Source organism: Gymnogyps californianus, chromosome 25, assembly GCF_018139145.2.
Source record: "Gymnogyps californianus isolate 813 chromosome 25, ASM1813914v2, whole genome shotgun sequence".
Taxonomy (NCBI): domain Eukaryota; kingdom Metazoa; phylum Chordata; class Aves; order Accipitriformes; family Cathartidae; genus Gymnogyps; species Gymnogyps californianus.
Genome location: NC_059495.1, coordinates 3,408,016 through 3,423,544, shown reverse-complemented (window position 1 = coordinate 3,423,544; position 15,529 = coordinate 3,408,016). Strand labels below are relative to the sequence as shown.

Here is a 15,529-nt window from a genome sequence, read left to right as displayed (position 1 = left end):
AGCCTGGAAGAGAACACTTTGGCTTGTGTTGGCAGTGTAATGCTCCGCTGGTGAAAATGCTACTTTGTGCATTTGGCTCTAAAACTAGAGAAACTCCTCTCTACTCTGTAAGGGCTCATGCCTCCAACTTTCACATCAGGCCCAAAATCATCTCTGCTCAACCTCTGTCAACCTCTACATGAACTTATCCCTTGCATATTTCTAATGGGAAAAATAGGAACTGGTTTTTTCCTACGTGAGTAGACAAAGGACAGATCTGATTTCTTGCCAGTAGCTAAAGAGAAAACATTTGTTTTAAAGGAGCAGGGAGTATGATCTTTATGCTGACCAAAGACAGATTCTCATCACTTCATGATGCACACAGTGATGCAAACAATGCTATAGCAGTTCTGCCGTGTTAATGGGATTTACAGGTTTGGCATGCTGTTCAGTTTGGTTTCATTAAATAGTTTAAAACTTGGGAAGAGGGTGCAAAAGAGACTGCCTTACGCACTTTCCACTAGTAGTCCTATTCACAGTGTCTGTGATACCAGGGACAGCTTGAACCACCCTATGCCAAGCAGGAACTGCCTGCCCTAGGACCAACTTGAGAGCAGAGGCACAGCCAGCTTAGGCTGTCCAGTGTTACCTCTGCTGGTAGCCTGATATTTTCCCAGACTGGAAGAAATTCCAACAGCAAACCCCATTGGAACAGCCCTAAGGAAGTACTAGAGAGCTGTTTCAGCCTTCTTTGTTTTGCACATCTCTGTTTCAGTGAGAACACATTGGCACAAATTGGTTTAAAAAACAAAACAAAACAACAAAAACCAACCCACCCAACCCCACCCCCCAAAAAACCCCCAAAACCCACCCCAAGCCCTCAGCAAGACATACTTTCAGGTACTGAAACTTACTGGCCCTATAATCAGCAGTACCTGTGGCTAACTCAAATGGCAGCCCTTATTCATTCAGTAGTGAATCAGGGGCAGATCTGCCCCACATCTTTGAAACACTTCTGGGTTTGCATTTTTTTCTTTTTGATCCAGAGAAGAGTTACAAAAGTGCTGCAGGTCCAAGTATTTTTATCACTTTACAAAGGAGACAATGTCCAAAGCCAACAAAGTCAAGAAAAAATTAAACCTATCTTTCTCCTCTCCCAGTCTAATCTTGCATGTCAACAACGGAGACCCCTAATGGGAGAGGGTAAAAAGAAAATTTGCCCATCTCAAGTGCCTGGCTATTTAACGCATGGAAAATTCTTGTAACACATGTGGTGACATGAGCAGTTCCCATGCAATTGTTGAATACAGATAGTTCCAGCCACAAGTCATCCTAACACCTTCATAAGTAGCTCTTCGCATGGCAGTTTGATTGCCAGCAGGGAGTGCAGAGTCCCAGTCCAGTGAAGTAAAGATACACTTGCACATAAGCACACCCTCTCCCCTCAGACCTGACCTTTGGTTCAGGAGCAGTGGCAGGCAGGGTGTACTATATGCAGAGGGCTAGAACTGTCACTACCCAATTAAAATAGAACAAAAAAGGCAGATTAAAAAATTAAAATGTGCTTTTGATACACGGAATGAAGTCAAATAAATACATTGATTTTTTTTTTTTTTAAATGTCTAAATACATTTTTATATCCTACACCCAAAGCTCTGTACATTTGGTTTGGTTTTTCTGTTCTGAAAAATGAATTTCTGGTAACAAGGAGAGGAGCAGAATAGAATAGACTCCCTCACTGACAAGATAGTGCAGATGCCCCACAGGAAAAGCACCCCATGCCCACTTTGCTAGAGTACGGTTCACGTTTGGATGGTCCAAACCCTCTTGTCTCAGAGTCCACAAGGAAGACAGCGGGTGCTGTGTCCTGATCCTCTTCATCCAATCTTCAGCCACTCCTGAAAACATGACTAGCTTTTGTCTGAAGTAGGAAAAAAAAAAAAAAGAAGGGGGGGGCGGAAAGGGTGGTGAGAGAGAGAGGGAATGCAATGAGATGAATGCCTAACATTTTTGAACACTAGTACTAACACAGAAAGCGTGTTACATGAGACATTTAACCTTAAGACCTTTGTTAGTAATTCCAGCAATTACATCTCTAGGATGCCTAAGGCCAATTTAAAGGGACCTATGGCAATCACTTTACACAGCATCAGACACCCCAGAGAAAAGACAAGACAGATTATAATCATTTTACACGTTCAAAAATCTTCCTTTGGGACTATACATCAATCTAGCCTTCTCTGAAAGAGAAGTTGTACATCCTGAGATATACGTCTTTGGCAGGTAGGGGTGAGACAGCTTGCAAACAACCTTTTCAGAGGAAGGAACAAGCTCCTCTGCACATGTGAGTCTCAATGGATTCAACTGACCTTTCCTGGAATCAGCATGGTCTCAGTCCCGTGAGAGCTGCTGAAGTAGGTGAAACCTTTTTTGTGTGTGTGAGAAACATTAATAATTGACTTTGTGCTCTTTGTTTAATGTCTGAAGCTAACGTGGTATATGCTACCAATTATAGACAGTCTGATTGCGTACCTGAGTGCTCTCCTGTGGAGGCTGATCCAGCCAGCCCTTGGCGTCGGAGAATGGTGTAGTCTTCCTCAACCTCCTGAAAAACAAAAACAACCCCAAAACTCAAGTGGCTGTTTCTCTATTTACCAAGTGAACAAAGAGGGCTTCAAATGGGAAAAGAGAAGTTTCACTACAGGTGAGTGGACTGGAATCACCCATGTTGCACAGTGACCCACAATGGATCTCAAGTCTTTTATCAGCATCTTTATCAGGCCTTCCATTTGCATGCAATATTCCACTTTCTTTTCAGATTTCTGTTAAATTAAAGGCTGGCTACTGACTTAACGTGTTGGTATGTCTCATACATCAAGATGCTATAAACCTTCTACAGCAATGGCTATTACGTATAGAAAATCCCCATCACATACAAAAAATCATTTCGAATATAGTGAGGCTGAAAAACTTGTTATTGGTCTACTGCTACTTAGCACCTTCATTTGACATTAGCAGCAGTATGCAACAGATTTGATAAGTCTTTTTCTGTCAGAAATGCATATTCCTTAGGCCAGTGGCCCCTTCAAAACTCCACTGTTGCAAACTTGCATCAGTTTTGTCCTATCCCTCAGGAATCTCTCCAAATTCAAATCAAAGCAATATACATACCCACTAGCTCCAGCAAAACTACTTGCCTCTCATAACCCTCAATGCAAGCAAAACAGCACCAAGTTTCTGCTTCAGAAGCTTCCAGAGATCGGAGCCAAAAGACAAAAAAAGGCATGGCTGCCTCTCTTCCTGCTCAAAATTATTTTCAAGCTCTTTTCTAAAACAAAACCTAAGGAACATGAAAACCCTGAAACTGCAAATAGAAACATACTATACCTTTAACTTTTCAAGGTCATCCTCTATCTTCTGAATATACTGCATCATCTGCACACGTGACTCTATAGAGAAGTGAGGGCTTGCTACAAATGAGCAGGACTCTTCCACTGCCCCCCAGCGCGAGGCCATCATCTCCTCAGCAAACGGGGAGCTTCCTCCATCTGACTGGGTGTCCCGTGGGGAAAGTGGCTGCTGCTGTGCAGAGTCCAAAGAGGTGCGGCCACCTCCAGTGCACTGGAGAACTAGAGACGATACCTCCTCATCTGTGGAGCTCTCCTGCACTGTTCCATATCCATCAAGGATCAAATAATTTCCTGTTAAGAGAACAGCTTTTTACTAACACCTCCAGCTCAATAATCACCAAGAACCACTGAACTGTAGACAGTTTAAGCAGACTTTAAGAAAGATAAGTGGTAAGAGGCCCATCCCCAGAGACATTTTTAAATGGATAAGAAAAAGCATTTGTGAACACTACACAGAATAGTGATTATATCAGACCAGACTAGTTTGGTTCTGAATTGGGCTTCAGAGATCATGGCTGGTTTTTGGACTGCAGTTTGAAAATTAGATGATTAGGTGAGCTAATCACCTACCTTCCTGTTTTTCCAAAATCTGTGTTTCTATTATAATGTCTGAAAAACCAGCACTTATACTAATGGTATCCAACAAATCAGACTGCTAGATTTCTAATCTCCACCTACTAGCTACTGTACTGAGGATGCTTTTAGATGGGTTAGCTTTAAAATTTAGCTTGCTGATGATATGTTAAAAGATAAAGAAATTATAGATAGAAATGCTTTCACAACCTGCACCTAGCAATAGGATTATATTAAATAATTTCTCTACAGTATTACAGCAAAGCTAGCATGTGGAGTCAGAATTGACTAAAACCAGGCCAATCTGATTTTGATGTCCCTGCACAGTTAAGAAAGTAAACAGCATAAGAGGTGACAAATAAATTAGATGATTCAAGTTGTTGGCTCAGTTTTAATAATTTAAAATGTCTCAGTAATTCAAGGAAAGAAAAATTATTTTCAATATGTAGTTGGAAGGCAGCATTCAGACAGTCACAAATTGGCTTATTCACATTGATAGAATCCAATTTTTAAATAAAAGCATATTTATGGATAAGAGATTTCAAGACTAATAGTCATATAGAATCTACCTACTAGTAGCTACTTCTACTACAACATGCACATGAGATAAACCTCAACTTGTGTGCTAAATTTAGTGCAGTGTCACCATGTCGGCTGATCAAAGTCACAGGACTTTCCAAACACAAAGTGTGCAAAGTCCCATCAAAGTGCTCACAGCTGCTGTTTTAGAGCTAGTTTGCTGCTGAGTTAACAGCTCTACAACCTTCTTGAAGGCTAGAATAGATACACTTTGAGATGCTGCTCAGGTAACTGCCAAATATCCATATGTAGTAATAATAACAGAAATAACAAAAATAATAAGCTTTTAAGAGCTTCAGACAGGGGTAAGGTTGCAGGAGACAATTACAGTGCAAAGCTAAACTCTAAGTTTCTTTTCTGAAGCTTGATCAGGAGAAGCCAACACAGTATCTACAAAATAGCATGAGTCATGGGGGCTCTGTGTGTACAGACTAAGGAAGTGCTTCGCCTTCAGGGAAAACATCTTCCCTACAGGTCCCAACAGTCAGTTAAGAGATAAAGTGGTCCAGTGGCAACCGCAATCAAGAGCTTGCATTGTTCCTGGTGCCTTTGTAATTACAGTCTGTCACAGTGCATTAACCCCACAGTATTTCAGCTTCTCCTTTCATAAAATAGAGAATTCATTAGGTACATGTTTGCACAGCCCTTTTCAGGGCTAAAATGACTGTCAAGGTCTGAGAGTCAATTTTAAATGTCCTATACCACACAAGCAAAATAGGAAGTCTCTAATACTGAATCTGGACAGACTATCGTTCAATGAGTGAATTAAATATGCTCACCTGAGATCCGTATTTGCACATCCTCTTCTTCCTTCCTTTCCATTAGTTCACTTTCAGATGGATTTTCATCACTGTGAGCTTCTCGAGCATCAAAAAAATGCTCCCCGCTTTCATCAGCACCTACCCCTTCCAGCTCTGCAGTTGAGATCTCCAGATTCATACTCATGTGGTCTATTGCTAAGTTACTACTTGATCTGGGGTCTCTCACTATCAGCTGCATGGCATCCCCTGAAGCTGGTGATTCAGCTGAAGTCCGGAGGCCATAATTAGCCGTGCACTCATTAGTTCCGGTTCTCGGAAGCGTTCTGTCTGTTCCAGGCTGGTGAAATTTGTTATTGTCAGAGTGCTGTAGTCGAGGCTCATTTCCACTCTCCGTTTGGGCTTCTTGAGAAATGGTCCTAAACCTCGGAAAGCGCTGCCGGTCTTCAAGGGTCCCCTTCTCAGAAAAGCCAAGCTGCTGTACCAACAATTGTTTCAGCAAGCCCACTGCAAGTAGAGATAATGTTCACAAGGCTTCACAGACCATAACCTCCATAACAGTGATTAAACTAGACATAAAGGCCACCCTTTCAAAAAGGTGTATCTCATAGCAGCCAGCCCTCTTCATTGCTCTTGGTAGGAAAAACAGGGATAAAAATAAATATGTAAGGTCTGAAGCCTTACTCCACATTTTACCTTACAAGCGAGAGCAAACATGTCAGTACAAGTTCCATCTTGCTTAGGGAAAAACAGAGAAATCATCTACTGAAATTATCCAGCAAGTGAGCTGGAGTGCAGGTGAGTGCCCGAGTTTTACCCATGCCCCCAAATGAACTAAGAACTATGGCTGTAATAGGGGATTCCCACCTGAGAAACAAGCATATTGAGAATATTCCACTCAACTTCGAAATGACAGATCAAAAAAATTGAAGACACATTTTCCCTAAAATTTCATGCAAATTTATGCTTGTTTGAACTTCAACCCACATTCCTTTAGTTCTCAAATTATCCCAACCAAACACTTCATAATAAGGACACATTGTTCAAAACAAAAATATGATACTGTCAAGAGCATAAGAACACTGTTCATTCCCACCATATAATGCTCATGTAACACCCAAGAAAAGCTATGATTTCATACAACAGAACAGTCACTCATCTAAGTGGAAGGCTCTTGTCAAAATGTGAGTGACCCAGTGCTGCTGTTAGAGGGCTGCTCTTTTAAGTCTGAATAGTCATGAGATGCTAGGTCACTAATACTGTCTTTACACACCCCGCAGACTAAGATTATCTTATCACTGGTCTCTGAAAACAAGTACCAAGAACATTTGTATAGCATTCAGAATTAGAAAAGGACTTTGAATCCTATAAGAAGGAGAAGCATAAATGGATCAAAACATCCAAGATAAACTATTAGATTGCAGAGAACTGTCGTCACTTGTATAGAGAGATGGAAGAGGGAATTCAGGCCAAGGATATGAATGCTCTGCATTTGGGTAAAAGCAAATGACCCACAGAGAAGCAATACAGACTATTCCCTCCAAGTACAATTGAGAGACTTCATCTCCCTTTCAGAGTTGCCAAGAAGAGATATATGGATTAATGAATTCATTCAAATTTTAGGAAGTTATATTTAGGAATTGCACTGTTAGATCTGATCGTAGGTTGCATAGCCCTGCATTCTTCCTCTGAAAGGAGATATACTGGAGAACAGAGGAAGTGATTAAAAATCTTCTGTAAACAATTTTACAGAATAATCCGTCCATCAGGAAAATTTGTCACCACACACACGTGTTGATCTAATTATATCCAACCACCTCCCAAGTCCTCGGAAAATCTGAACCTAGACTTTGTCAAGCTCACATATATCCAGTCTCGTTTGCAGGATTTTACAAAAAAATATGCAAAATCATATTCTGCAACTCATGAAACCTCTCCTATTCTGCTACAGTGCTATGAAAATAAGTCCACAGGCTAACTGCATTGTCTTTTAAAAAACTGCTGACTAGCAATGGCACTGTACAGCACTGCACAAAGTTCTGCAATATAATTTTGTCATCAAAGCACTTCATGGACAGTAAGTAACAATTCATTACCACCATCATTTTATACATGGGAAAACCACAGAAAAACAATTAGATGCCTAAAGCCAAAGAAAGGGCCAGTATATGAATTCAGAACTTAGAATTCCTTGCTGTCAGATCCATTTTGTTTTGCTATGTTGTGATCTACAGCACAGAGAGAATTGATATTTAATAGAAACAGGCTTTAGTTTTTATTTTAGCTCACTGATTTAGATGGTTGACCTAACAATTTCCATCTCCAAATCACATCCCACCAGACACTGCCCACAGATACTTACAGTTCCTTAATGCATCCAATGCCCACTGTCCTTCTGATACCGAAGGTAAACTGGTGGTGGTGTGTTCATAGCATGCAGAAGAATCTTTAAGTGTCAGGTCTGCCTGCTGCACTTTATCAAACTGTCTTTCTGACACAAGAAGACTTTCTACCTTGGACTTTTCAGATATGATGGGAGAAGACGACTGAGCGTTCAGCATTAAGGGAGATTCAAGGCCCAAATCTTTATCTAGTAAACAAGAAAAGATACATTCAGGTTAAACAACTATGTCAAATACGATGATAAACTGCAAAAAATTCTGCTTCACACAGAAATCTCTGAAAACACTAAAAAATACAGTTCTTGAGCATGGGCTTGGTAAAAGGCCAATTCTTTCCAGGGGAAAATAGAATCTTTCCCAGCAATTTATAAAACAGATGGAAATAGTAAGAGGTACGTTTCGAAGAGGTTCAGTATCACTTCTCTACATGACTTGTAAAGAAATCATTCCTTTTCAGAAAAATGTCAAAGCTACCAAAAGATCCCCAAGCCACAAGGAATATGGCTCGGCACATTTGCACTCCACATAGCAAATCTACTGATACCATTTACCTGGACCACTGTTTTACCTGGACTTTGTAGACTACTGGCAGGAATGTCATGCTGCTCTTTGAGCTTCTGCTGCTCCTCTTCCTCACGCTCTTCTCTGCGGGGAGGAAAGAATGAACAAGTTCTTTTAGTCACATATATCTGAATCGCTGCATGAGAATCTGTGCTTTGGCTGGCAATCTTTGAGCAGAAGAAGGGATACTGGAAAAAGAAAAACCAGCCGTTCTTCCTCCAGCTACTTTTACTTACTCGCCAGGTCCTGACTGTGGTAATGGAATCACTCTTCTCGTACTCCCCATTTTTACAGTCCCTGCCATCTGAGCTATAAGGTCCTGCCATCTGCAGTAGAAACATCGAATAAAAACATGCAAGACGTGAAGCATAATGAATACTTTTCTATTTAACACCTCTTAAATTCAGCTAATATTATTACTGCTTTTATTATCAACAGAAATATCTTTTTTTCTTTTTTTTTTTTAAATTCTGTTACATTCAATTCCTCAATAATACCTTGCAGCCACAAGTGAAGCACCACAGCATAATGCTCACCTCACCAGGATACTCTTCAGCAGAAGGAAATGAATGACAGGACCTTAGCAGGAGTTGTCAGGTGAGGCAGTTATTTTATATGTAAATATATATGAAAGCATTAAGTAACATTTCACATGTTACTGAAGAGTTTCATATACGACACACTAGAACAGTTGCTATATATTATACAAATAAGTCTATGCCGTGCTTATACTTTAGAAGAAAAGCATTTCTACCAAAGATGGAAAAAAGTGTTTAGCTAGGGAATCAAATTCATGCATTGGCGTGCTTATGATGCTAGTATCAAAGTCTGCAAAGCTAACTGGTTCTGCACGAAGATGCAGGATTATTTCAGTTACTTATCTGGCAGTCAGTCATATAAGACCAGAATTGCAAGGGTAAATAAAAGCACGTTTGAGGTCAGAAAAGGGTCTGGAGTGAGCCAGACAGCAAGCAAGAACAACAGAAGCATTGAGTGTATGTATGGGGTGGTTTTTTTAATACATATGTGCGTGTGTGTGTCTATATAGACACACACATACACACAGATGCTCACTAACATATATGTATACACCCTCCCCCTGCTTTTTGTAAGTTGGGAGAGACTATCCTTGGATACTTCCTACATAGGCCAACATAGCTATGTTTTCAGCTAAGCTCAGACAAGGAACTCAGGTAATTCATGGACACCTGCACAGTTATTACAGGCAAGCAGATGTAAAAGATCTCTCAAGTACAACAAATCAAGCAGCAGATGATGCTGAACCAATTACTTACACATTCTTTTCTGAAACAGTCTGTGCCACCAGTTCATAAATATGAGCGCCATTTTCTGACATGGAGATGACGAAGAAAGCTTTGTTATCTGAAGCAACACAGGGAGGGAAGAATTTAACTAGATGCCTTGTCCCACATAGCTTTCTGAAAATTCCTAAAACTGGACATAATCCCAACCAGAAGCAATGAAAGAAGAGTTCATGAGATAACACTCCAACGCTGTAATATACAAATATCGATCTTTCCCTATCCAGGAAATTTGTCTATTAGTCCTGAAAGAAAAGAGCCATTACTGCCCAAACCATTTTGAAACAGATTTATTTCTCCTTTCTTCCCTCCTAATAATTTCTGGAGTACCCTTCATCTAATACAATCAGAGCATTTTAATTTAGAAGTCTATTTAAACTCAAGCCATGCCTATTACTGATGCAAAGAAGTTAAACAGCTCATACATACAAAGTAAGATGTTGGACAACCAAGAATTAAGCCTACGCATTTTTCCATGTTCTGCTCTGGAACTCTAGACAAAAACATGTATCCTCAACTGGTCTAATCTTCACTTTTGACTTCCTCTTTTGCTTTCTCAATTGGTTACACTGACCTGTTGCCACCTGACGAACCAGAACAGTGTTCAACTTGATGATAGGACTGAAGGTGTGTTTACTGTCAGCCGTCGATGCCAAGATTTTACTGTGACACTTCAGTACCAGTTTATCATCTTGTTTCTGCAACAGCACCAGAATGTCCTCTAGAAGCAGAGTGTAGAGATCTGCACAGAGTGCAAAAGAACCCAGAATGAGTTAAAGAGTCATAGTTTTGTATCACACCCCTGCAGAAAGAAAAGGGCTGCATTTTTGATTACTCATGCAGAGGCAGTAATCAGTGCTATGCCATTCTAGGCAAAGCTTGCAAATCTTCCTCATCAAAACTACAGCAGAAAGCTACAGATGGAATTGGATCATCTCATGACTGACTGCTGTGTCCCTGCATGGCCTTAATGATACTCCAGCACATTTCAGAATTGACAAGAATAATTTAACCAGCTCTGAGAAACACACAGGCATTATTATAGGTGGCAGTAAGAATCATAATTGGAAAGTGCAGAAACACTTTCTCTTTCTCTCCTTCTCAGCAAACACACACAAACCCAGCTAAGTCAGCTGATGGAACAGGACTCACCGATAGTTTTGTCACGATTGACCTTCCAAGTTAGAGGTCCTTCATGAAGCATTTTTCTCTTTGTTAGATCCAAGTTCTGTCACCAGGGGAAAGAAAAAAAGTAGCACTATGAAGTTTCTGTGGAAGCAAGTAATGGTAAAGCATAGGAATGTCAGAGGGAAGGCTAGGGTGGGCACTCCAGTTTGGAGATGAACAGCTAAACCCAGACTGGAAAAAGAAATGTGGAGCAGGAGTAGGGTATGCTTGTAAACCAAAATCTTGTGAGAGGTGTTTGTTATCACTCTTCCTCTTTCATTGCTCTTTTGCAGATGCCGGGGCTCACACGGTAGAGAATTTTCCTACTAAGTCAAGATACTAAGGCATTAGGATGTCATCTGATTTCTAGGAGGAGTTTTTCCAATATCCCATATAAAGTTTGCAGTTCTAGTATTACAACTGGTTAATGCTTCAGCACTCGATTTGCAATTCAAGTGTGCCTACAAATGATATACTGATATACAAATCATTCCAATGATCTGATGGACTTTATAATGTCAATGGATTCTTCAGTCATTTCAGTGCTTGTGACATTTAGATCTGCAGGCAAGTAGAAGTGACAATTTTCACAAGTCATTCCTTCCAAGTCTCAGAGTCTACAATCAATGACAGCAAGATTTCATAACTGCCAGTAAGTTCTTCATTTCCTAACTAAATGCTTGCAAGTTTATTTGTGGAAGGATACATGACACAGTTTTATACAAAAGTCTTCATATAAGAATTTTTTGGATACACACTGACTCTGGGGCAAATAGGGGAGTGAAATAAACAACAGAGAATCTATACAAGACACATGCATAGGCAGTGGTAAAAAATTAAGAACTGGGGATAAAGTACCAAATCATGAGGAAAACATGCAGGACCAAAGGGGGAAGAGTCCTTGTGCAGAAGCTACCTATTTGGAACATGTGAGAAAGAAAAAATTTGTTTCAAGTTGCAAGTGCCTATTGGTGCACATCATTCACTTGAAACATGAAAATTTCATAAAGTTAGTCCTGCTCCAAGGATGTGGTGTTGCCCATTCCATTTAACAGCAGCTGGCAGCAAGTAACCAGCTTCACTAACATAACTGCAAGAATTTACAGGGGCGATGAAACAGTACTTTTAGCACTGGACTTAAGACTTTATTGGGCTATACCTGTGGATCTCCTATACAAATCAGCCTGTGTACAAGCTCTTCTTTTAAAGCCAACTGCATTGCTACACCTCATGACTCTCTGAGGCCTCCCCAGTTCCAACAGCACAACTAAGACATGCAATCATGTGAGAGATATATCCATAATAAGACTTATCGTCCATCAGATATCTCTTATACGATACAGTGCATTAGCTCGCAGACCATTAAGATTTGTTTCGCAGAGCTTACAAGCTTCATCAACACTACTATGAGCAGAACCAAGTTGTTACATGCAGAGATCTTCAGGAAGGTAGCAAACCTCAAATTTCTGAGACTAATTGTTTTAATTCTTGTATAGTCTCCAAAGACCATTTGATTGTACATCAGAAGACTGTAGTAGAAAGAGACACAAACTGAACAACAGGGTTGCAATCACGATTTACATAGAGATTGCTTTAATGTTGTTGCTCACCCTGAACTCATCCATCATGGGATCCTCAGACTGCTTCAAGTAGGACAGGTCGAGACGACGCTGATAATCTTCCAAATGCTGCAGAAAATGCAATGAAGATGGTCACTTTGATTAGCGAAACTCACTAGCGTCAGAGTGCAGGCAGTCATGAATACTTCCACACATTCCCAAACGCCCAGGATTCCTCCTCTCACAGGAATACTTGTGCCGCAAAACATCTTTAAGCGCAATATAAAGTCAGTAGTACAGAGACTCTAGGTGTCTTAAACAGCTCGTTGCCCTTCAACTCTCTTCTCCCCAACTCTTGATGCTCACTCCATTCACCTCCTACCTGCTTGTTCTCAGACTCTTTGACAGCCTGGTTCACATGGTTAAGGATCTGACGACAATGATCTGCTGATTTCTTCACTTTCTCTTTCTCTTCAGGCAGTTCTGCAAGAGAGAAAGGAAATGTAATAATGCTTTCCAATAAAGGTTGAAAAAAGTCAGAAATCTAGTGCAGTTTGCTGACCTCAAATTTGAGAAAGAACTTAAATTCGCAGAATAGCCTATCAACAAAAGCACTGCATTTCAAAGGTGAAATGACAAAAACAGATTTGTGACAGGACATAATTCATTCTGCTCTGCACAAGACACCAGCCTCTGATGATCACCATACACAGCATAGCACTTGTTACTCTCCCTTTTTTGAGGGGCTTGTGACAACTATTCACTCCACAAACAATCTGAGAAGTATTCTGAGAAATCTAAAAAGTTTACTAAGACTCCACTGTGGTACAAAGAGAGTCCCAGGGTAGATATTTAAGATCACAGACAGCCAGCTAGCCAAAGTCCCAGGATTCAGCAACTGACTACTGGCTTCTGCATTTCTCCCAGTTCTTTTTATTTATTTATTTTGGAAGAGAGAGAAACAGACAAAGAAACATAACACAAAATATCCAAAAAATGTGTTACATAGTAACTTTTTCCATCCAGATAGCCTGTATTTATTTTAACAGCTTAGGAAAAAAGTATCTCTGGCTACATTCATGCAGCCTGATTATAAAAAACAGTCTTCCATTACAGCAAGAGCAAACAAGAGTTATCTTTCCAGCCAATGTCACTTGATCATACACAGAGAGACACAAGTGAACCCCATCAATTCGCACTACCACAAGCCACATTAAGAATTTAGTTAACAGGCAAATAGACAAGTACATCAAGGATAATAGAGTATCACATGCTTTCCTAATTATGATTAGAGTGAACTTGTAAATGCAGTGTATTTTTTATGAGTAATGAAATTACACTGCAGCAGGTATCCACTAGTAAACTTGAGAGGGCATTCTGTGGTATTATTAATCATATTTTCTCCCCTGTTATGCTGGAAATATCTTTCGGTGTAACACATCCTAGCTAAACCCTACCCTCTGCAAGAACATGAAAACATTCTGTAGCGCTTTAGAGATTCAACAGATGAGGAAGGAAGGCTACATTAAGATTCTGTTGGTGTCTATTGTGTAGGAAAGTATTTCCTTCCAAGTTCAATCTGCTTCAAATTCTTAGTTGACATTATATTGATAACATCCAAGATTTTTATATGAAGTTTGTTTTATATGAGACTTTAGGGGTGTACGTCAGACTGCACTCTGAGCGCACATTTTTCCCAGATATTGGCAATTTTGAACAAATACTACCGAGGACTGATTTAAAAAAAAAAAAAAAAAATCAAACAAACAAACAAAACCAACACACAAACACTGTTGGTCGGTAACAAGAAAAACGTGACCTTAAAAAAAAATCAGTTTGTTCTGTATTATCTGTTCTCTTCTTAAAGAAACATGTTGATTTGCCATAAGCCTTAACGCTATATGATTTTTGCTTGGATTCTATACTACTTTCCTTTTTTTCTCCCTTGCTCAGAAGTATGTCCTATGTCTATCCAAGCTTGTTTAAGCAATGGAATAACTTGATAGGTTTTTATTAGATTCTTCATTCTTCACATTTTTATGTTAGTAATGGACGATTAGGGATTTCTATTATTGAAGATCTTATTCTTTTTCTCTCTCAAATGCATCTACATGGAAATTGGAATTCACTTAAATGTGTTTTCTCTTAATAGTTTGATTTACCTATCTTGATGTTCTGAATTCAAGAAAAAAAATGTTTATCAGAGCATATTTATTATTGAAAACCAATTTATTGAAACAAATAGAGTATTATCTTCAGTGATTGAATTCTTTCTAGTTATTTCCTTCTTCAAGATTGTAGAAATGAGTTAAATATATCTATAAAATTACAGAAAGAACAGGCATGGTAATGACTATTCAAAACAATAGCACAAATGCAACTTGCCTCAGTAAGTTCCTAAAGATTTGGTTGCTAAGAGCATGTAATAAGGAAGAGTTACACGATACTTGCTCTTTTGCCTGTTTCTTTTTCTTCTGAGTGTAATTCCAGCTGTCGACATTATCACATACTCTTATACAATCAGAAATATAAGGCTGCAGAGAAAACATTTTCTTCACTTCCATTTGGTTGTCATAATCATTAAAAACTGTTAATAACAGTAATAGTCAGTGTAAAACTAAGAAACAGGCTAGGAACTGGAGGGTGGAGAGGAGACAGCCAGGAATTCCTGGTTTCCTTCTTCAAAAACTAATAGCAAATCAAGTTGTTTTGCCAGTAATTTTCATAAGTGGAGTGGTTTGTTTTATCTTCAAAGCTTTAGCATTCCCCTCCTCTAACTTTTTAAAACTACATTTAAATTATTATATTGCATTCTACTACACTACAACCCAATGCAGACTGTCATTCACTTATTTCACACTGAATTTCCTTTTTTTTTTTCCTCTAAGAAGGAAAATGAATTTAATGTAGGAAAAAAAACTGGAATATTTTTTTTTTAACCTGCCCTCCTGTGCGGAAGGCAGCAGCCAGGTCACAATGAAAACAGATAGTGACCCATAAAATTGAACTGTTCTTCAACATATGCTTTGAAACCACATTTGCCTAGAAAACCTGCCGAGATGCATGCACAAACACTAGTGAAAAGGCTTTACCTGTGTACTTAGCAATGTTATCCAGCAGAAGGGGGTACTTCGTCAACCTCTGCATCTCTGTGGGAATGATATCCTTCAGCTGCAACCGGCGACACAGTGGATTACTCTCAGCATCCTAAATTTAAAC

At 39.5% G+C, this 15,529-nt stretch overlaps 1 protein-coding gene across 2 annotated transcripts in view; it reads right to left on the bottom strand.

The window, feature by feature from the left end:
- Nucleotides 1–1,044: 1,044 nt before the first annotated feature.
- Nucleotides 1,045–15,529, bottom strand: part of ARHGEF12 (Rho guanine nucleotide exchange factor 12) — a 77,149-nt gene continuing 62,664 nt past the window's right edge. For both annotated transcript variants that reach the window (XM_050910909.1, XM_050910910.1), the window contains 13 exons: nucleotides 15,403–15,517; nucleotides 12,693–12,793; nucleotides 12,362–12,439; nucleotides 10,737–10,812; nucleotides 10,159–10,326; nucleotides 9,558–9,645; nucleotides 8,499–8,588; nucleotides 8,270–8,346; nucleotides 7,662–7,889; nucleotides 5,321–5,806; nucleotides 3,367–3,680; nucleotides 2,512–2,584; nucleotides 1,045–1,900 (listed from right to left, as the gene is read on the bottom strand). In XM_050910909.1, the coding sequence (XP_050766866.1) occupies nucleotides 1,890–1,900; nucleotides 2,512–2,584; nucleotides 3,367–3,680; nucleotides 5,321–5,806; nucleotides 7,662–7,889; nucleotides 8,270–8,346; nucleotides 8,499–8,588; nucleotides 9,558–9,645; nucleotides 10,159–10,326; nucleotides 10,737–10,812; nucleotides 12,362–12,439; nucleotides 12,693–12,793; nucleotides 15,403–15,517 (1,905 nt within the window). In that variant the 3' untranslated portion in view covers nucleotides 1,045–1,889. The remainder of the gene's footprint in view (nucleotides 1,901–2,511; nucleotides 2,585–3,366; nucleotides 3,681–5,320; nucleotides 5,807–7,661; nucleotides 7,890–8,269; nucleotides 8,347–8,498; nucleotides 8,589–9,557; nucleotides 9,646–10,158; nucleotides 10,327–10,736; nucleotides 10,813–12,361; nucleotides 12,440–12,692; nucleotides 12,794–15,402; nucleotides 15,518–15,529) is intronic.